The sequence below is a fragment of the Adiantum capillus-veneris genome, chromosome 12 (assembly GCF_014529385.1).
Source record: "Adiantum capillus-veneris isolate H3 chromosome 12, ASM1452938v2, whole genome shotgun sequence".
NCBI classification, from domain to species: Eukaryota; Viridiplantae; Streptophyta; class Polypodiopsida; order Polypodiales; family Pteridaceae; genus Adiantum; species Adiantum capillus-veneris.
The window spans coordinates 65,250,289-65,273,175 of NC_140942.1; the positions used below are offsets into that span (position 1 = coordinate 65,250,289).

The 22,887-nt window shown below is 42.2% G+C and overlaps 1 protein-coding gene across 1 annotated transcript; it reads right to left on the reverse strand.

Annotated features, from left to right (window-relative positions):
• Positions 1–1,178: 1,178 nt before the first annotated feature.
• LOC147445844 (xyloglucan endotransglucosylase/hydrolase protein 31-like) lies at positions 1,179–21,449 on the reverse strand. The gene is made up of 4 exons (XM_086525218.1): positions 21,195–21,449; positions 20,983–21,086; positions 12,934–13,142; positions 1,179–1,635 (listed from the first exon to the last, which is right to left on the reverse strand). Exons 1-4 carry the CDS (start codon positions 21,442–21,444, stop codon positions 1,209–1,211), a joined length of 990 nt encoding a protein of 329 aa, XP_086381344.1. The 5' UTR covers positions 21,445–21,449; the 3' UTR covers positions 1,179–1,208.
• Positions 21,450–22,887: the final 1,438 nt, after the last annotated feature.

The window sequence follows — 22,887 nt, forward strand, 5'->3', positions numbered from 1 at the left end:
GCATTGGCTAGGAGATGGACCCTTTGGGATGGGTATGATGTTTCAATTTGACACTTCTGAACAAGCTGTGAAATGAAATGTTGCTTTTTCTTATTGACACCTGTAGATGAGTAGGTGAGTATGATTGTGTTTGTTTTATATACTCCGAGCGCAAGTACAACGGAAATTTATAGTACGCTACTGGGAGTCAAATGTGACGCACACATTCAACCTAACCACTAGGCTATGACCCCACTGGCAACATGAGCTAACTTGAATGCATGTGCATGGTATGCTTGTATGCATATGCATGTGCATTTGTCTAATTCGATACATGTGTAATGTTTAAAGTCTATATTTGTGTTTTTTGGTCAAAATTGGACACTCTGAATGAGGTTCTATGTATGGCAGGCACCTGCCATGTGCATTTTGGCCAAATGTGATTTTGAGCACTCCCAATTTTTGGGAATGTTTTGACATCTTTTCCATTCTTGGGGAACTTGTTTTTTGTTTGGGATATATGTTTGAGCTCAAAACGTCAAATCAAAAAACAACAAAATGTTTTACAAAAAACATACCCCCACATAAAATTCTCTCTCTATGCACGAGCACGTGCACGTGCACGCTAGTATCCATCATAAGTGGAGCATCATATGTGGTTGCAAATACATCCATGAAAGGATGTGGATTACTAGTTGAAGTCGTCGTGTGGATGTATAATGTTGATGTTGACCACTTCACTCGTTTTGTTCCTATTTTACCGACGTGGAAATCTTCAGATAGTGTAGAATTTCCCGAAATTGCAAAGTGTAAATTCTTCTAGTAGCAATTGAATTCCAGATTGTAATTGCACATTTTCTTAACTCTAGCTTTCGACCGGACAATGCATATTGAAACCCTAGGTATACATACCATTTTTGAAGGCGTGAAAAAGATTTTTGTCGTATTTCAACAGAGATTTCTCCATAGACAAATTGAAGGCTTCCCGCTACGGTACTTGCATTCTAAGCACAAATATTTGATCACTATCTTGCAAACAATTACATGGAAAAATAAAGACAATTTGATGGGTTCCAACTACAATCCTTATGTTCCAAAAGTATGCTTAAACATGACATTATTACACACAGGAACATTTCTACTAAAATGAATGTAGTAATGCCGACACAAAAACTGTCAAAATGGAAAATGAAATCATGTTTAGAGATAATGAACCATATCGCTCCGATTCACAATTCATCTTTATTCCTCTTAGAATTCTTCCTCTGACATTCAGGCAAGGGTTTTGGATACCTATCATAATCTTCACAATAATTATAGGTCATGTAATGATGTTGTACCCAATGCATACTCTCTGTTTGTGATTGAGTTAAAGATGGTGGGAGTTTTCCAGTAACTTTTGATATCATATGCTTGTCTGAGGAGCAATTTTTGAACTCGTCACCATTCTTTTCCACACACCCACTCAAAACAAAATTCATGTATGTAGCCACAAAAGGGGAGAAGGTGTAATCCACTTTGTCTTTACCGCCATTGGTTGCCCAACTTGAGCCATCCCAAATTGTCCCATAAACATGAAGAGGCCTTGAAGGATATATTTGATGGAGTTTATGGTCTTGAACAAGCTCTCTGATTGGCACATCGTCCACAAAGTAACTGCAAGTCATGTTGTCAAATTGAGCTTCTTCCAAACAAGATGGTCCATATATGATATCAAATGCAAGAAAAATCCAAAAGACCTTGCTAGTTAAACTTCATATTCTCTCTCTCTCTCTCTCTCTCTCTCTCTCTCTCTCACACACACACACACACACACACACAAAATTAGCACTAGTCTTGTACATATGCTCTCTCTCTCTCTCTCTCTCTCTCTCTCTCTCTCTCAAGTGTGATAGATTGGTTATGCCATTTCCTTCTTGAATAACAAGTCTTGAGTTCAACTCCTCGTCTGCTAGATCTTTAAGGTCTCTTGGGATAGTTTCGTACGACGTTAAAACTCTTTTCTTCTTCTTCTTCTTCTTCTCTCTCTCTCTCTCTCTCTCTCTCTCTCTCTCAAAGTTATTTCAAGTCTTGTAAAGAGAGTCATTTTTGTGGCTTTAACAGAATTTTCAAGAAATTTGTTAATAAGTCTTAAGAGGTCTCTAAGGAAAACCCAAACATACAAGATGAGTTGATGAAAGATTTTAAGGAAATAAACCAAGGACTAAAGGCATGTTTCCAGGACTATCGTTAAGGACTAATTTATCAAAATACACGAAATAATGAAAATTAGCCTAAAACTAAGTCAAACATTGAAGGCGAGCTCTCACTTCACTGAATGCATGTTACAGGTCCTATTATAGTATACTAGTATGGTCTGCCGCCTTCGACGGACTCTCTTTCTTTTTCTCTCTCCCTCTTTATTGCGCGTGCACATAGGCTTCTCTTGGTTTTGGAGTTTAACCTTATGTTTGAAATTTAGACACGTGTAAAGAGTTCCCCTTTCACCATATTATATTAATTTAGATTTAAATAAATACTGACAAGACTCAATACTTTCAAGTTGAGAAATAAAAGACAGTTTTATGTTTAAAAACGTGAATTTGTTTTTTTGCTGTTAAATTCAAAGATGATTCTCAAACTCTTATATACGTCGTATAATCCTACTCAAGTTTCGCAAAGGTTTTATCTTGAATAACGAAGTTATGACGTAGATACATTGAATTCTTTCCAATTTGTAGTATGATGTGATATGAAATGATGGATGATGTGATACCATAGAGTTGATGTATCATGCTTGACATTGTATTATGATGATTGTTACGTCTTCCACTTTCTTTGTTGATAAGTATATCCAATGAATACTAGTAATTGTTTCTACTTGTAGCTTGGGCTAGCCTCAACACTGGATCAAGGGCGGAGAAGTTCACGCATGAAGATCGAAAAGGTCGCGGTCGCGGTCGCAGTCGCAGATGTCTGCTTAAAAACTAAACCTGGACACGTACTAAGCTTGGATTGCTCAAAAACTATATCTGAATACACACTAAACCTAGACAACGTGGACAATGCATATCAACTCACAATAGTATATCATAAAATCGATTTTGGGATACACAATGTGCGTGCAGGTGAGGTGGTTAGTCCATGTGACCCAAATGTGGATCTCGAGGTCACGGATTTAAATCATGACGATGCGTCTCGTTTTTCACATTGGCCAGGTTTAGTGTCCCTTATTTTTTCGGCGATACGCCCCATTTTTTTCACTGGCCAGGTTTAGTGCGTCTCAAGATCTTGACCCCCAACCCCGACCATCGATCCCACTACTCTCTCCCCCATTAAATAAAGGTGTTACTTAGTGCCAAGGTTGGGCTATATATTTTACCTCTTGTTTTGTAGATAAATGGCACCGCCGTGGGAGCCAGTGTTCAATTCAGTCTGAATCTCTACAAGGGTTTCATTTGGTTTGGATTGAGTTTGAGGGACTGCCTAGCTGGCTATGGGATAATCTCAAGATGCTCACTAGTCAACTGGGCACTCCCTTATTTATACCTAGCAAGAGAGGGTTTGGCAAAACCTCAAACAGGGTTTGTATAGGCTGGGATGTGTCTAAAACGCCACGTAAGAGCATGGTTATCAATGTCGGAGCTAGGCTTGTTACTATTCCGCTCAACTTTGGATCATACTTTGGAGCATGCTTTGAATGCAACAACTTTAGACACTTCGCCACGGACTACCCCTTGAAGTCTAAGGGTACTGCAGCTCGAGCAGCACGGGCCACCAGTGATGGAAGGGTTGGAGAAGCAAGGAGGTAGTGACGAAGGGGCAAATGCAGGGAAGGATAAGGTATGATGGATTTAAAAATGCAGGAAAAGATTGTGGAGGAATCAATTCCCATACAACGAATCTCTGAAGGTGTATGCAATAATAATAAGATCATTACTCCCGCTGCTACCCTGAAATTTATGACAGTGACAACGATTACGGCTGTTCAAGTCCCTGGTCTGAAAAGAGCCAAAAGGGTGAAGGCAATGGCAAGAGACTCCAAAGTACTTCAAGCCGTGAGAACACTTGGGTGGAAGGTTCTAGTCCGTCTCCACCCCATTGAAAGAAAGGGGGTTCACTGTCCCAGTGCACAATCCATTTGCAGCACTGTAAGAAAACAAATCCCCAGTCTTCAAACCCCCGGATTCTCCTGAGACCAAGGAAAGGGGAGGGGGGATGATTCGGATGCTGAAGAATTCGTTCCTCTTTCCCAATGAACCCCTCATTAATGATGGTCTCTCACTATCCAATCTTGGAACGTAAAGGGGTTGAAAACCCGTAAGAAGAATACCCTATTCTGGGAGGAAATTAAAAAGGAGAAGGCAGTCAATTGTTGGGCCATCCACAAACACCACTTAGATGCCCATAGCAAGAGAATGCAGGTGCTAGGAAAGAAACTAGTATAATATGGAGAAGGAAGTAACGGTTCCAGTGGCGTCCTGAGCATTGTGGATAGAGAATTGGAGCCGAAGTTGGTTCTAAACCACCCATCCGGCAGAATCCTGGGGATTAGAATCATATGGGAATGGCATCCCTTCACCGTTGTGAATGTGTACGGCCCTTGCAATGCAAAAGACAGAGCTAAACTATGGTTGCATCTTAGAGATACTCCTATTGAAGGTGAGTGGTTGTTGGTTGGCGACTTCAATATGGTAGAATAGAGCAGGGATAGAACACGATCCTCCAGTATGCTGGCTGGCTCGAAAAGGTCTAAATGGCAAAGTTTGTGTGAAAAATGGACGATGATCGACTTATGGGAAATCGGCCCATGGAACAGCACGCCTGGGTTCACATACACAAGCCTCCAGTATGCCCGCACTGCCTCCAGGCTTGACAGATGTTATTGCTCACACCAAGCTGACAGGATACCGTCGTTGATGGAGATGAAGGTAGTCCCAACAAAAAGCCTATCGGATCACATACCTCTGCACATACATTTTAAGAAGAATACAGGGGAGGAGCAGACCCCAAGAGCTGGGAAAAAACTGTTAGTAAGAGGGTCACACCTATTCAAAGACCCTCTTTTCAGGAATCTAACCAAGAACACTAGGTAAGCTCAAAAACGATGTCGACCTCAACAAACATAATGCGTGGGACCTCTTTGCTCGGAGCATCCAGAAAGCAATCAAAATCTCGGGCCCCCGAATCAAGAAAGTTAGGGAGGTACACCTTCTGCATCTTATAGTGGAGGTACAATTGCTTATCTCCAAAAAATCCAATGGGCTTGCTACTGAGGATGAGCACAAACGATGGCTCAAAGGCCAAATCTAACCTTGTAATGAGCAGTTAGAAGATATTAGAAAGGAAAGGCTTCTCTCCAGGGAGACTTCCCTTCAACCTGAAGCCTCTAATCAAGCTCATTTTTTTAGGGCTTAAAAATCAAGAAGAGCCGAGGCCACGTCCGAGTCGCTCGATGATGAGAGAGTGACAACAGTTCATAACCAGGATGAGATGGCTAATCTGATGCTGAGCTATCTTAGTCAAATCATTGGACGACCAGAGATCCAGTCTCAAGAAGTGGAAGAAGCCAGAGGGTCCTTACTTTAGAGTGTCAAGAAGAAGATTCCCCACTAAGAAGCTAATTTCTTGGAAAGGGCATTTTCCGAAGACAAATGTTCACTAGCATTGTAAGCCCTTGGCAAGGAAAAGTCCCCTGGTTGGGATGGGGTGACGGTGGAATTCTATAGAGAATTTTGAGACGATCTCAAGGTCCCAATCACAAGGCTCGCCAATAAAGCCATTGTCGAAGGGTCGTTGGAGATAAGTGTAAAGAGAGGGCTTATCAAACCCATCCCCAAACAGATCTGTTTTCTCAAGTGAAACACTGGTGCCCTATAACGATGATGTCGGTGGCCTACGAAATTATTGCTAAAATTGTAGCCCTCTGGCTAGCCCCCTTACTAACCAAGGTCATCCCTCCCCATCAACATGGATTCATCAAAGGAAGGTCCATTTACGATAACATCTTGGCAGCAATGGTGGGCATCGAGTATGCAACAGTCACAAAGCAAGAGTGTGTACTGCTACAATTGGACCTGGATAAGGCTTATGACAAAATAACATTGACATATATAAAAGCCTTCATGGAAGGTCTGGGCTTTGAGCCGCACCTATGTCGTCTGGTAAGTGTACTGGGAGCTGGAAGCCAGTCAAAGCTCCTATTCAATGATAGAGTTGTGGGCTCTTTTGAGGTCAAAAGGTCTATTAAGCAGGGATGCCCTCAGGTCCCCCTGCTTTTCGCCATAGGATCACATCCTTTAATCACGAAGCTCGAAGCTAGTGCGGAACGAGGGGAGTTGCAAGGTCTGGCTTTGCTAGGAAATAGCCAACTTCTAGCAAAACTTTTTGCAGACGATTCTCTCCTCTTTTTGGAGGCGTGCCCCCAGGTCATCAGGAAAGCTCTGGAGATTGTACAAATATTCTCAGTAGCTTTGGGGTCCCAGTGTAATATAGAGAAGTCAAAGCTGATCTCTTTATCGGAAAATGACTCATTTGACCCTTCTGACTGGTCGCGGGAGATTGTCACAAAAGGGAATATCTTTAGACATTTGGGAGCCCCCTTGGGGGTGGACGTAACTCACAAGCAAATTTTTGAGTGGGTGCTTGAAAAAATCAAAACAAAAATGAGTAGGTGGGAGTATGCTCTTCTCCCATTCCCAAGTCAGATAAAAGTGATAAATGCCTTTATGATTCCTTATATTATTGCCTTCACTAGCCCGCTTCTCAAGATGGCTAAGTGTCACTGGAAAGAGTTCTTAAAACCAGTGAAAAGGTTTTTACGGAAAAACAACACGAAATCCTCCAGGCCATGGCAATGGGCCCGTTGGGAATTAGTTGCTCGGCTGGTAAATCAAGGAGGCCTCAAAATTCTCAACCCTGTGGCCCATGCAGAGGCTTGTTGCACCAAATTTGTTGTTCCCTTGGCTAAACAGGATCAAGTTTGGGCTATCATGATCAAAGATATGATAGAAGCAGCTAAACTTGGCTCGAAAGGTGGAAAGTGGAGAGGGGTGGAGGTTCATGACAAGCTGTTAGCCCCGACGTGGACTACCCTAAGACTGGCGGGCAGCGCAGGAGAATTGGTAAGAAAATGCAATAGAGTAGCAGAAGTCTTAAAGTGGGGGGAAAAAACCAGATACTTCAAGAACTCCATTTTGCATTGGTCCCCCTAGCTTTCCAAAGTTCTAGATCCACCACAAATTCCCTATTGGATAGAGACAGCCAGGAAGATGAATAATAAGGGTCTGAATCAACTGGGGCACTTCTGGGACAGTGACAGCAAGAGTTGGAAAACCATTGACCTTCTGGTTACCCAGTACCAATTGAATAGCTTGGAGGTCCTGCTGGTCCACAAAGTGAGGAAAGAGCTTGACAGTATAGTGATGCCTATCTGTGATTCGGAGTTTGACTAGAATGCCTGGAAATGGCCCGAAAGCAGTCTCTTATAGAAACCCCATCCTAAAGACATTTACCAAACAATGATGCATAAGAAGAATTGGTCTAGCCCCCTTAACCAGATATGAAAAAAACAATGGCCAGAGGAAAGGTGGGAGCAAGTAATGGAGAACATATGGAAGCCAAAGGTTCCGTAGCACATGAAGGTATTCTTGTGGAAGGTAATTTGGGGTGCTCTACCGATGGGGGCGAAGATTTAGGAAAGAGGGATTGGGTCAGATCGATGCTTGGGGTGCAGGTTGGCTAGTGAACATCTAGCCCAGCTCTTCATGGATTGCCCAACTATCAAAGGCCTCGCAAGGAACATATGCAAGTGGGTCCAAAGAACATGGGAAATTGGTTTTTACAAGACTGATCTATTCCTTGGAGGAAAGAATTCAGGTGGTCCTGTCATCCTCATCAGCACTCAAATCGTTAGGTACTTCTTACATAATGTATGGCAGACAAGGAACCCACGTGTGTTTGATGGAGGTCTTGAGGTGGCAAGCTTTGCAGAAATTATACAAGAAAGCAAAGTGCTAATATGGACGCTCAGACGCAAGCAACACTTGAAGGATTGGTCTAGGACTACTTGTGCCTTGTTGTCAACAGAGGGCATGCCTAGCACGGGGGAAAATCTTGGCTACGGTAATTAAAAGATCACAAAAGAATATGACAATGGACCCTAGGTATCAAGGATAAGGGGGCGAGTTGGTTGGGTTGGCTGCCCTGATAGCTGATGTAATGTGGTCCCTGGATGACGTCATGGCTCAACACAAGCATGACAAGACCTTGTAATTATTTGGGTTGATCAATATAATTCACTCACAATTGTGAGTTTTGCTATAAAAAAAAAGTAGTACACTTTAAATTGTTGACCATTTGCAATAATTGGTCATATAGACGGCATCGTAAAGGACAAGATTCGCTTTCGACAGATAATCACAAAGGTGGTCCACGTTGTAAAGAGAAATTATGAAGGTGTACATAGAGTAGCTATCAAGCACATGGTATATAATCGAATCGGTGGGAACAATGTTTAGGAAAAATTGTTTTTCCAAACATACAAAATTCCTTTTCTTGATTTTGCCAAGAGGAAATTTTAGAAAATTTAGGTCATTTTTTTTGGGGGTTTACACTATTTTTCTCTATTTTGGGGCTCTCTATCTCTACGTTGGAACCCACTCTACACTAGCATACCTCTCACTAACCACCTCAGTAATGAGGTCATAGTCATCTTCTTTAGAGCTCTCACTACCATAGCTCTTTATCTCTATGTTGGAACCCAATCTACACTAGCATACCTCTCACTAACCACCTCAGTAGTGAGGTCATGGCCATCTTCTTTAGAGCTTTGTAAGTTGTACTCGTGGCACACTAACCATACCTCTCACTAACCACCTCAGTAGTGAGGTCATGGCCATCTTCTTTAGAGCTTTGTAAGTTGTACTCGTGGCACATTATATTATTAAGCAATGCTAGTAGCATTGCTATATTGGTGTCTCGTCTTCTCTCTCTCTCTTCTACTTATGTTCAAACATGGTATCGGTTTCTAGTTAGTTAAACTATCATTAAAATATGTTAATGGCTCATTTTGATCAAGGATAGGCTTGCTATTTTTGGAAAATTCAATGAGATTTTCCCTCCACACCTTAGGAGAGAATGTCTCCAATTTTCTCTTCAAATTGAAAAATGGAAATGGTCCAAACTAGCTACTTTTGGTAGCTTAATCACCATAAAAATGGCAATTTACATTTAAATTGAAGGCTTCATGCTTACATCTCATTCACATCTCTAGCTACTCTTAGCATGATAGGCTTACACATTTATGATTTCATCCATAAGCTACCATAACTTGGCACTCTCTCAAGCATGCCACGGCACTTAAATACTGTGGTTTTATGCTTTGACCATCACATCTGGCCTTGGCCTCCTTTTAGCATCTTATGGACTTATATGGCATTACAACATGCAAGTACAATGGATATTCATGTTAAAGTTTTTACATATTAACAAAAAATTGTCAAAACCTCAACTAGGACCCCTTGAACTCCTAGTTCTCTTTAATGAAGTTCTAGGACTTATTGCATAGCATTAATAGATTCAATAGTTTCTTCTTCCAAGCTTTACCTTTGGCCTATAAACTGCATCTAAGTAGTTTTTGTAAAGAGTTTAGACAATGCCCAAACTCTACGTATGTGGTAAGAGCATCCTAGGCACTTGCATAGTTATTACTCATTGTCATATTGTGCTTTAAGAGGGAAAATCAGCACGGACTACTTCTACCTATGAGGGAATCCCTATATAGCTCTCTTGTTAATTAAATAAAAAACGGGCTACTTCGACCCAATATATAGTATCCACCAGGTGCAACCCCCGAACATTAAGCATTGTTATCTTAGTGTCTTATCTTCACTCTCTTCTCTACTTGTATTCCAATAATAGGGCACCCACATGTTGGGTGTGGGTTTTTTTTTAAGGAAAACCAATTGAAAATTGAAAAGTCACACAAACATGCTATTTTCAAAATAGCATGTTTGACAAAGGGAAGGGGTTTTGGAAATGCCTAACCGGGGCCTAATCGCCCTTCTCTCTCTCTCTCTCTCTCTCTCTCTCTCTCTCTCTCTCTCTCTCTCTCTCTGTGTGTGTGTGTGTGTGTGTGTGTGTGTGCGCGCCTTGTCTCTGAGCAATAGCTCTACCAACAGAGTTGTAGCTCATGCGCGCAGGGTGGAGGATGAGGGTCTCTCTCTCTCTCTCTCTCTCTCTCTCTCTCTCTCTCTCTCTCTCTCTCTCTCTCTCTCACACACACACACACACACACACACACACACACATACACACACAGACAGACTCAGACAAGCGTTGAATCTGTGGCGACGCTTTTACCTCCACCATTTCATGACAATGCTTCAGCTACGTCGTTCTCTCTGTGCAGTTTCCTGCACGCCGGCCTCCAGAGGGCTCATGGTTTTTTAAAATGTCAGGTTGGCATTTTTTTTAAAAAAACCAACCTACTATTAAAATACTAACCTTCATCACCTGGACTCTGCAAACTATTAAAATATTCTTGCTTGTGCCATTAGCCACAACAGATGATGAAGGTTAGTATTTTAATAATAGAAAGAAAATATATTAAAAACGATGGTTTTATATTTAAAACTCCAATACTTTGTTAATGTTTTGAATTTCTGGATGAATTCCATGTATGGACCTTAGTACATTGCATGCATTTAAGAAGTTATTGTTAGATTATATATCTGTGAAGTTTTCACGATGATAAAATATTCAACCAATTTTTTGAGATAGTAAGAAAAAAAATTTGAATTGGACATTTCGTGCTGTAATATTCATGGGATGCTCATATATTATAGGGTGATCTCCCTGATATTAGTTTAAACCATAGTGTTTTTCAAATTTAACTTTAGGCAATTTTTATTATTATTATTAGGTGATGAAAATATTCACTATATACATAGTGCAGGTACATAGTGCAAAAACACTTTAAAGAGAAGAAAACACTAAAGGAAAGATAAAAGAGAAGAAGAACCAATGTGAACTAGACCAACTGTTTATATGGACATAGAAAAATCTTTTGGTTTTCCACCTCAGTGGTTCTTTTCGTTTTCTAAACTCACCCTTCACTTACACGCTTAAGTTGCTGTGAAAGACTTTTTATTTTTCCAAGATTGAGGACACTTACTGTGTCGAATGTCAGGAACCCATTAATTTTCACTCAATATTTTGAGGGAATCTTAGTAAGGGCTAGAAAAATACATTTTTCCTAACCGATCAAAATAAGGGGAAACTTGAAATCCTCTCGGTTTTTAGGTCAAATTTGAAGCTTTTGCCGGTAATTACACTAAAACTTGTGTAAATTTGCCGGTTTTTTTAAAGGCAAGCTCAAAATCTAACCGGGATTTTATAATTTCAGCCGGTTAAAATACACTAGACCCCGGTTTTTTTCTAACACTGATAATAATTATCTTACAATGCTACAGCAAAAAGTCTCATGATCATGTGGCCTTCACATCCCCCCCAAAATAGGTGTCATCGCCACCTTCATGTGCTCCAACCTTGCCCTTATTGTTTCTTTGATGCATGCACCTTTGACCTAAGCAAGAAGGTCGCAAGCGGAAGTGACTGCATCTACTTTGTGCCTCATGCCCTCCCTGGAGCACTCACGCTTTCCTTCCCCACCCATTGCGCAACCCTGTCCTGCATAGAAATGGGACGGAGGGAGATGCATGCATGAACCCCTGCAAGGAAACGAGAGCAAGATTGTGCAACGCATGTCATGCAAGGAAACTAGAGAGATATCCCCTCATGTTCTCATCACCACCACCTTTGCCCGATAGGTTGCAGAGAAACACGAGAGAGAGAGAGAGAGAGAGAGAGAGAGAGAGAGAGAGAGAGAGGTAAAAACTCTATGCATCTCCCTCTCTGACACAATCATGGCTGCTCTTTGGGTCCAAGGTCCCTCCTTCAACGTCTGTAGTGGCATCAATGAATCAGGCCCTCTTCCACCAGGCCTTTGCATTGAACGTTTCTCCTATTTGCACCAATCCTCCTTCTTGTAATGGCAATCTGGCGCCGCCTTTGACCCACCCTTCCCCTCCCATCTGCAAGTCTAACACAGGGAGAGAAGAAGAAGAAAAAGAGAATTTTAATAGGAAACTATCCCAAGAGACCTTAAAGATCTAGCCCATGAGAGAGAGGCATCCAGATTCAAACAAGCGAAGGAAGAGGAAGAGAGAGAGAGAGAGAGAGAGAGAGAGAAGCACTTCTTCATGCGTGCTGCTCTCGCTCTCCAGCCCGTAGCTCCTTGCACAGCTCTTAGAGGATTTGCCACATGGGTTTCACTGCTCCTCACAGGTCTCGCTCTGCATTCCCCGCCTGACTCACGCGCAGTGGCCGTCGACAACAAAAGTATCCCTCGGTTATATATATATATATATATATATATATATATATATATATATATATATATACACATACACACACACACACACACACACACACACACACACACACACTAGTGTGGCCGGCGGCCTTCGGCCGTCTCTCTCTCTCTCTCTCTCTCTCTCTCTCTCTCTCTCCCCCCTGCGTGCGCACTGTCCTCATTGCAACCGGATAAAGCAAATTGTGACACGTGGCACTAGAAAACCAGTCTCCTTAATATATAGTATAGATATATGTGGGGGGAGAGAGAGAGAGAGAGAGAGAGAGTATTCAAATTCAAATGAAAACAAAGTCATGGCGCTTTTCAACAAAGGATACTTTACAAATTGGAAAATATTCTATCACAAAAAGCTGAGAAGGAAGCATTTGTTTACACATGCAGGTTCCTCTTGAATCTCAGGGAGGATCTTCCCAAATTCTAATTAATTCAGCTGCTTCCCAAAATTAGAGAGACATATTAGGTGTATTGAAAAACTAATTCTTTGTGAAAAAAAGGAACCAAAAATAAGAATAAAGATAATGGCCAAAAAATTTCCTTACACAATGTGTTGAGGAGTCCAAAGAATAGAGTAAGAGTGGGCCTCCTTGCTTGGGTCAAACCAAAGGCGTGTGCGTTGCTCTCTTCCAATGCTGGTGTTGCCCCTCATATACATATTTGTTTGTAGAACATACTTCTCTCCATGTACCCTTCCTAAAAACTCGAAGTCCACCTCATCGTGCTCCTTCGGATGGAGCTCTGCATTGGAAATCTAAAGAAGTGAGGAAACATATTAGTGTCAATGCTTGAAAACAACTTTTTTTCAAAAACTTGGGAAACTTACATATGAGAAATTGCAGAGGTAAATTGACTAAATTTGAAGGTTTTTACACTATTTTTCTCTAAATTTTCTCACCTTTAAATTCAAAATTTAGAGGTAAACCTCAAAATTGTAGGTGCAATTGCACTAAACCTAGGTTGAACCATAGTGGGTGCGCTTAAAACCCCTCACCTTAACCACTAGGTGAACACCCCTTGACCAAACTTATTTTGCAAAAATCTTAATCCAAAGCATTTCCCATCAAAATAATATCTATCAAAAGGCAACCCCGATCATGAGAATGAAGGCCCTTTACAACACTTTTCACTTGATTAAGAGCACTACAGTTTGATGCCCCAAAAGTCCTCGCCTCAAAACTCCTACATTAACTTTGTTCCCATCAGCTTCATCATCATCAGGGCATACCGATAGCACATTGCATTAGGAAGGGCATGCTCATGCCATATTTGAGGGTGGTTGGTTCTAACATCTTAGACCAAAGAGTCGAAGTGTGTTTCGACAAAAGGGCAGGTCCCTTATGAGACTTGAATTACCCTTCCACCTACTAAGCAACCTTTCGTGGAATGGCTATCACACGGGCCCGCATATTTGTTCTAAGATTAAGTCTCTTTTTCTCCTTCTTTGTGAGCACATCAACTTTGAGAGAAATTCAGAAAGTTGAGGATGTCAATGACGAAGTAGTCCATGTGCATAAGACTGGAAATGGATGATGTCCGTGTGTTGTATTTAAACTGACTCCTTTGCTGTAGATATAGATTTCTCTATGCATGTATGCATCCACATAGCTTTTTGGGGAATGGCTCAATTATTTCACACTAGTATGTGACCCGCGCGTTGCAACGGCTAGTTATAACTTCCATGCACATCACATTGCGCACATTGTGGGCCTGCATGCCCAGATTTTGCAGCACCATGCACAGGTTTTGAGAGGGGATGTTACTATCCGTCACATCCTTGAGAGCCAAATGGAAGCCTTGAAGTGCTTAGATGGCAGCAAGTGACGTGTAGATGGCCTTATCATTAGCATTGTCATAGCAAGGGTCCTCATGTTATTAAAGTATAATTTTCCCTCATCTACTATGAGTAACTACTTGTAAAGAGCACTAAAAATAGAATTGAAAACATCTTGGCAATTCCCTCCTATTGAACCCATTGAAAGTAGTCCAAAAATGTCTCGCTATTCCCTGGGAAATTGACGGCATCAAATAAGAGAGAGAGAGAGAGAGAGAGAGAGAGAGAGAGAGAGAGAGAGGAAATGCAAGTAGAGTCAATGCATTGAAAGAGATCATATCCAGGAGATGAAGCACATATGAAGCTCACCCACAAATGGTTTGTCCATTTGTTCATAAATTTTACCTTCTTGCTGCATATTATCAAATGTCTTCAAGATGCAAGAATAGGTGATCACATTTACAGAGTGGCCCTCACCTCGCATCTGATTAAAACAACTTAGAGCTCCTTTGTTATTCCCATGTGTTGTCCATGCTAGACATACCTTGCAACAAATGGAGTTCAAGAAAACAGTTCATCTAGCACTCCTTTGTTATTCCCATGTGTTGTCCATGCTAGACATACCTTGCAATAAATGGAGTTCAAGAAAACAACTCATCTAGAGACCTAGTTTCCCTCATTCTGTAAACATGAGCAACACATGCTTTTAACACAATAAACAAAAACGATTGTATATGAACGGATCCTTTCATCCACCAAAAAAAACCTAGAGCCTCCTTGGTTGGCTTTTGCTTGTAGCTCCTCCCATATGTACATTCAAGTAGACTAATATTGTGAGCATCCCTTGATCTACATCATTGAAAAGAGTCAACCTTCCTCATCCGCGGACCGAGTTGCTCTATATCGCTGGAAATAGATCTTCCTAGGTCGGGCATTCCCTACAATAAGAAGGGTCCAAAGAGGCCACTTCCTAGATAAGAAGCTTGATGAGTACTTTTTCGTTCAACTGTACACCACTCTTGGCATACATGTCTACCAAAGCATTGTCAAGCAGGACAATGTTCTTCAATAACCCTTGACTACATATGTCTGCATGAATTTGTGTTTTCCTATGTCTATATCCTTCAAAATACAATCATAGATGATCACATTTGAAGAGTCATCTGACACTGCATTTGTTGAAATGGCCAAAATCTTCCTGGACTCTTCAAATTGCAATCATAAGTGAATCAAGGTCAATGTCTTCTGTCATGCCACATGCCTCATATAGACATTTGATCACACAAAAGGAGATGCTTGCAAATTCTCTACACTCTATGCCTTGCTCCACCTTTGTAGGCTACCAAAGTGCAAGTCATTGCATGTAGGTGATATAGTCTCTCTCTCTCTCTCTCTCTCTCTCTCTCTCTCTCTCTCTCTCTCTCTCTCTCTCTCTCTCACCCCCAAGAGGCTGTGCCTCTTTGCCTCCCACCCATAGGCTCTTCAGCTTCCATAGGCTACCCAAGCTCCCCACTCACCAATCCCATCTCTTCTTGAGTCCGCCAACTTTTTTGTGCCACGTGAACACATTTTCTTAGCACCAAGTGGCAAGCTTGAAAAGAGCTTTCCATTATGGGAACTGATAGATGTGAGGAGAAGAGTACGGAGAAAAAAATTAGCTACAAATTTGTACAATCTTTGTTGGTTTTGATCTTTGAAGGGGTGGTCTCTTCCCAAAAAAGAAAGCCACTAAACTCGGCGTTTTTGCACATCGCATGATGACTTGGTGGGGGTAGAGCGCACATCAGCAAGCATGCTCCTAGTTGACACCTAGCAATTGGAATCACAACTCCAAGTCTCCTATTACCATAATTTCTATGCGGAGAGCTATTGTGGACCTACTGCTTTTAGCCCCACTTGATCTCCATAGTCTCCTCGACCATATGAACTCTAAGTGTGTATCTAATTTGTGACTTGCCAAAAGACTGGGAGAGAAGAAAAAGAATCAATTATCTTAATTTAGCATCATTCATACAATGCCAAGAGATCTCAAAGATTTACCACACACACACACACACACACACACACATATTAGAGCTACCATTTCCTTGTGCAACTAAAGGGGGGAGAGAGAGAGAGAGAGAGAGAGAGAGAGAGAGAGAGAGAGAGAGAGAGGAACAGGGATAGAGAGATTAGGCGATAGCAAGGGGTGAGTATTCTCCAATCATTGTTGTCACTTTGAGATGGAATTGTATTAGTAGTGAGATCATGGTGGTAGCACTTGGACTTGGAGCTTTCATCGCCACCTCACCCTCAGATCTCAAGCTCCCCACAACTCCACAGATAAGTATATGAGAGAGAGAGAGAGAGAGAGAGAGAGAGAGAGAGAGAGAGAGAGAGAGAGAGAGACCTTGAGTTGGTGGGCTGATATCTACAATAGAGAAAGAGTGCTCCGATGATCCAATCATGTGTAGGATTCACGTGCCTCTTTGCCTTCCACCCAGAGGCTCTTTTTATTTTTTTCTCAGTCGGTCTCTCATTCCACCAATCTCATACGAGATGGCTCCATCCTCCACGTGGACTCCATGAATCCGCTTCTGCATAATAGAGTAAATAGATGATCAACCTAACTTTGTTTCAACATAAATAGGTGGAGTGGCTACTAAGAAATCTTTCTACACCTTTAGGTGAAAGGCATGCTTGCGTTTGGGAGGAATTTGGAGGATATTTTGGATGGACAAGCGAGAGATCCGAACAACACATTCAAGTCCTTCCATGAGCCCATAAAGGGATGCAAAAGGGAAAGTGCATGGGAGAATGTTAGTGATGGTGTCGAAATCATGTCCTCGACATACATCTAAGGAAACAACAAAAAATGAGACCCAAGCCTACATTAATCTATAAACAATATATTGTTTGTAAATATAAAGGTGCCATACATGGGGAAGAGAGAGAGAGAGAGAGAGAGAGAGAGAGAGAGAGAGACGGGGGACTAAGAGTGCTTCCTTTTTTTTAAAAACCATTGAGCACTGTGAAGGTAGTAGGGAGAAACTTTAAGTATATCATGTATTTACAATTGTACATTGGTGTATGTTACACCCTTGAGGGGGGCGACGATGGGAGCAACCTCCCCAATAGGGAAGGAGAATACACCCAAGAGTGCTTGCTTTAGTTGTACCTGCTAACTCGTGTGCATTCATGCCCTTCTAGAAGCTAGCATTGTTGCCTCAGAAATGACACCTCCTTTAAGACCTCCCATTGCCTACAATGCTAGATGGCAGTCATGTGAGTGCGACAAAAGAGAAAGATTTAAACCGAGAGCTACAATTTGACCATGGCTAGTAGCTGTGGCACACATGAGGGCTTTGTAGTAGTAGGAAACCCTTATGGTTTAGACGGTAAGGGGCTAGTCTAGACTCCATTTAGAGACATACAACCGGAGGCTCTCTCTCTCTCTCTCTCTCTCTCTCTCTCTCTCTCTCTCTCTCTCTCTCTCTCTCACCTAAGTTTTGGCACTAACTAGGCCATTTGCCAAGGAAAGCACTGGGATGCTCCATTCCCTCAACCATCCGAAGATAAAACACATTAAGAGAATGATATTAGGACTCTCCCACACATCAATGCCGAAGCCTGACAGTCTATTATCTTGATCCTATATTGTAACCCCACACTACCATGCTGGCTACAATGGTATTTTTGGTGCAGGTTACCATCCAAGCGTTCACTCTAAGTAGTTTTCCTTGAGCACATACAGATCAAGAGAATAGCCTCTCTCTCTCTCTCTCTACACACACGTGCGCAATAACCACCTTTTCACCATATTTTTAGAGTAGAATACTAATCATGTAATACGTAAAACCATATGTGTTTTTTACTGCAAAGTGCTCCAGAATAAGAACCTTGCTACCTCTTGAGGAAGAAAACAACTTAAAAGGCGTATTGACAGCCTTGGCAATGACTTGTATCCATCTAGAAGTCATAAAAGTGATAAAAATAATTGCAAACCACTTCAAGATTGTAACAGTAATGTTTTCAAAAGCTAAACAGAATATATAGATCATTATAGAAGTTAAATGGTATGATCGTCAATGTTTCTGCTTACTAAGTACTATTTAGTCACCAGGTCTGCGTAAATTGTGGTATGTTGCTCACTACATCGACTTTCTTAGTGGCCTCTAGGTAACTGCATGGACAGTGGGTGCTATTTCTGTATTCAATCTCTATGCCAAACACTCTTCACTCTTGGCACTTTTTCGCTCCTAAAAGCTTTCTATTTTGGGCTTCAAACTGATCATATAGTGTGTTGTTGCGAACCTTATCTGCTTTAGACTAGTCAAGACTTTCCATGAGCTCCCACTTCGAACACATTACCCTTAACCTTAATACACATATCATGCACATATGCTTGCCAATCTTCTAGAGCTTGAGGGCAACCATTGTCCTGCATTCTTACAAAACCCTGGTGAGGTGAGGGCTATCCTTCCTCTCTCTCTCTCTCTCTCTCTCTCTCTCTCTCTCTCTCTCTCTCTCTCTCTCTCTCTCTCTCTCTCTCTCTCTCTCTCTCTCTCTCCCGTTAACCCTTTGTGATGCTCAAACGGTGTCTGAAAGAGTGCAGATAACTTAGGAGAGTGAAGAAAGAGGAGGGCCTTTTCACAAATTGGCACCCAGGTTGCACAGTGAGACACTGAGATCCTAAATTCCTAATTCGACAGAAAAGTGGATTTTATTGAGTACCTCTCTGTGCTAGAGGCTCTTTAGCTCCCCCATGATTCCTCGCATGTTCACCTCCTACCCACAGAGGGGCTGGTCTACCACGCAAGCTCAATCCCCGCATCTCTTGCCATCACATGGCTTTTACCCATATCAACAACAGGTGCTGGTGTATGTGATTTCATTTGGAGAGATGCCCTCTCTCTACATTTGTTGAAAACATCCGAGATCTTTCTAACCCGTTGGTGGATACATCTTGCAATTAGTGCACTCTTGCGAGTATCCATCGCAGCAGAAAATAGTCAGAACTTCCTGACCCTGTTGTTGGACATACCTTGCAAATAATGCACTCTTGCGAGTCCCCATCGATGGAAGCGAATGAATAAGAGGCTCAGTGCAGGCAGGCACAGTGTGCAACCAGTTGTGATGGAATGGCAAAGGCCCAAATTTGTGACTGTGAGAAAGAGGTGAGGTCGATGGTGGGCTGGGACTAGAGGGTTGTGCAAAAAATTGAGGCAGACAACTGGCGGGCTGGGAATCGAGAGTTGTGTAGAAAACTAACTGTCGTAGTAGACAACGAAGGAGCGGTGGCGAAGACAACATGAGGTAGCAATGGGCGCATCGCTCATGCATCATGCAAGTCGTCGTCGTGGTAGAGCATCGTGTTGTGACATCGATACCTCTTCAACGTCCCTACGGAGACTCTTCAGCTTCTCACTCGCCACAAGCCGAAGACGTCCCATCCACCTCAGATCAGTGGACGCATCTTTCCTCTTAGTAAGGATGGTAAGGTCCCTTGTGGCCAGTGGAGGATGTAGACCAACTGTATCAGCTCAACACGTACTGGAGGAGGAGAAGAAGAAGAGAATTTTAACGTCGTGCTAGAGAAGAAGAAGGAGAGAGGAGTGGGCCCACGGCTGGAATGGGGGAAATGCATAATATTTGCTAAGTAGGTGTAGGCAAGGTCTCCATGGAAGTTGCAATTGAAGCGACAACATTTTCAAGCTCTTCATTGGCAAATGATCCCTATAAGGATGTTAATGGGTATCCTTGCAAGGCACTCACAACTCCCACGATGGACATGCAATCCGAGCTGCTCACAGTCATGGAAGCTTGAAACATAGAAACAGTCTCATCAAAGCTCACCAGCTAACAATTGTGTGGTCTCTTGCTCCCACCTTGTCCATCTCCTACCTATTCATTTCCCATCTCAGCTCCCGCTCATCAACTCCCCTCAATCCTTGATGTGTGTGTTCGTCTCTCTCTCTCTCTCTCTCTCTCTCTCTCTCTCTCTCTCTCTCTCTCTCTCTCTCTCTCTCTACACACACACACACACACACACATACATACATACAAACACACGCATACAAACCGTGATCAATCGCAGGGTCAGAGACTCGGTGCCTCTCTCTCTCTCTCTCTCTCTCTCTCTCATACATACATACATACCTGCACACACACTAATAGAGTAGGCATACTCCAGCCCACTCTATCTCCTTGTGGTGTTGTCCCTCTCTCTCTCTCTCTCTCTCTCTCTCTCTCTCACACACACACACACACACACACACACACAATGTGCACACACTCAAGCAACTGTTACAGATCGCGGGAAAAGAATGGTGAGCGACGACTCACGAATGTCAGTGACGGCCAAGGTCACTGAGGTGCATTTATGTGATGGAAGCCCATTTCAACTTTCAAGGCTCAAGGTCTTTACAGTGCACGGTGCTTCAATTGAGGACATCGACTTTATGTGATGGAAACCCATTTCAACTTTGAAGACTAAGGTCTCCATCACCTATAGTATAGAATAGAAGTATAGATGTTTTTTTTTTCCTTCCTAGGCAGAACTCAGCGTGCAGATTTGACCTTATCAATTTATTTGAGTTTGTTATGAAAAGGTTCTCTCTCTCTATCTTTTTTTTTTTTTTTAGTTGAAAGCCCTTTATTGGATGAACACAGTGGTCATTTTCTCATTTTCTTCTTCTTGTTTTTGCACGGCTAGTTTCATAGGATTGCACCCACACCAAGATGTCGCGGGGGTTGAACCATAGCACCACGGGCGCTTACAGATTGATCACTTGCTTGGAGACAACCAAAAGAGAGAGAGAGAGAGAGAGAGAGAGAGTACGTAGAAGGTAGTGACAACGCCAGCGGAGTAGTAATTGTCGGGCAGCTTGATGGAGGCGCTGAAGAAGCCGTACAGGTACGCCTTCTTGGATCGGAAACCCGCCCCTGCACCAGCGCATATCATCAAACATCTAACCCACGAGTTTCGAACTCACGACCTATCGAGACACAGAGAGAGAGAGAGAGAGAGAGAGAGAGGGGGGAGAGTTTTACCAGAGGAGCGGTCCAAGGCAAGGGAGACAGAGTCGCGAGAGGGGGAGATTTGAGGCGAAGACCACACACTCTCAAAGCCAGCGTCGTAGCTGGTGTATGCAAATCTGCCTTTCACTATGGAAATGCCTGCCTCCGGAGGCTCCTCGCCCACTACACTCGTCTCCATTCTCATCAGTTTACTAAGCCATAACCAAACACAAAGCAATCCTATGAAGCTCCTCCTCATTTCACTACTCTGCACAACCTGCATTTACCATACCCTCACAAAATGAAACCCACTTTTGAATCACATATCTATAGCCTTTAACATCTCACTCTCAAGCATTGCCCCAACCGCAGAAACAGTAGAAATTAAGCATCTAGTGGGAATCCTTGGTTTCCACTTGACCTCACTTTAAGCTTAAGCTAACTTTCACGATAGTTGGTCCCATTTTAGTGGTCATTGACAAATTACCTTCTCATCTTCGTTTCACTAATTACCCTTTTTTGAGCCTACTGTGTACACCATTTATAGAGGTCCAATCACTTTCTCACCCTTTCTCTCACAGCTACACCACATGGAATGCGGATAGAGAGTGCGGAAGGGGGGGGAGAGTTTCTTAACACTCACACAACATGAGATAGAGAGTGAGGAAGAGAGAGAGAGAGAGAGAGAAATGAGGAACATGCAAATAGACTATCATCATGACTTGCACATGTTTCATGGTTCGATCTGTCTGATGAAAATATGGTTACTTTAGTCGTGTAAATCGGTGATACAAAATGAAGCAAAGATCCCTTTAGTTGCATAAATTGGTAGTAGAAAATGAAACAAAGATCACTAGCACCAAGAAGTTTCAGAGCAACTACAACTAACTAGCCACCTTCCACATGCATATCTCCAATTGCAAATGACAACATGCACATTATGATTGCATGAGATGGTTTGTGCACATAAACCTTTGAGAGTGTATATCAAGCTAGCTATATCTTTTTTTCTTTTTTCTTTTTGCAAAACTCACAACTATGAGTGAATTATATTGATTAACCCAAAAAATTAAAGGTCTTGTCATGCTCGAGTTGACAAGCTAGCTATATCTTAACTCATTGAAAAGGAAGGAAGAAAGCACAACAGAGACATACCTTCAAGGGGAAGAGCACTAGTTGTATCTTCATCGCCACTTGCATTAGGCACTCTTGTTTTGTTCCGGCTATGCACCCACCTTGCAAGAACAAGTACCAATAACAATGTATACCAAAGGAAATTTTTTGGTCACAGTGCTTTTCCCCTTTTACCATCTAAGTTTAAGACCCAAGCTTATGAACTATATTCATTATTATGTCTTTTGTACACCATTCTTCTATTGAAGGTAGAATTGCAGGAATGCACATATAGCTTGGAAATGGAGAAGACGCTAAAGTAACACAACAGAGAATGTATTACTAAGAGTGCGAATAAAAGATACGTTGGCCCTATAGAGATGGATGATGGAGAGGGAGAATGGGAACACATGCATCAAACACACAGATGCCTCTCTATAGCTCAAGGCATTCACAACACCCCTATCGTCTCAGAAACACATTCAAAAGACTCAACACACTCTGACATGCCACCGCTTGTACACCTCTCAACTCACACAAGCTAGCAAGACTCTCATTCAACTCACACACACCGCCAATGCCCATTTCAACACACCCAATGCACACCACATCT

Excerpts from the sequence above, each read along its gene's own strand:
- LOC147445844 (XM_086525218.1), bottom strand. The coding sequence starts at position 21,444 with ATGCAGGTTGTGCAGAGTAGTGAAATGAGGAGGAGCTTCATAGGATTG. Across the intron at positions 13,143-20,982 it reads GCGTTGTCACTACCTTCTAC|ATTTCCAATGCAGAGCTCCA; the intron begins GTACTCTCTCTC and ends TCACTTCTTTAG. Across the intron at positions 1,636-12,933 it reads TGGACTCCTCAACACATTGT|TTACTTTGTGGACGATGTGC; the intron begins GTAAGGAAATTT and ends CATGACTTGCAG.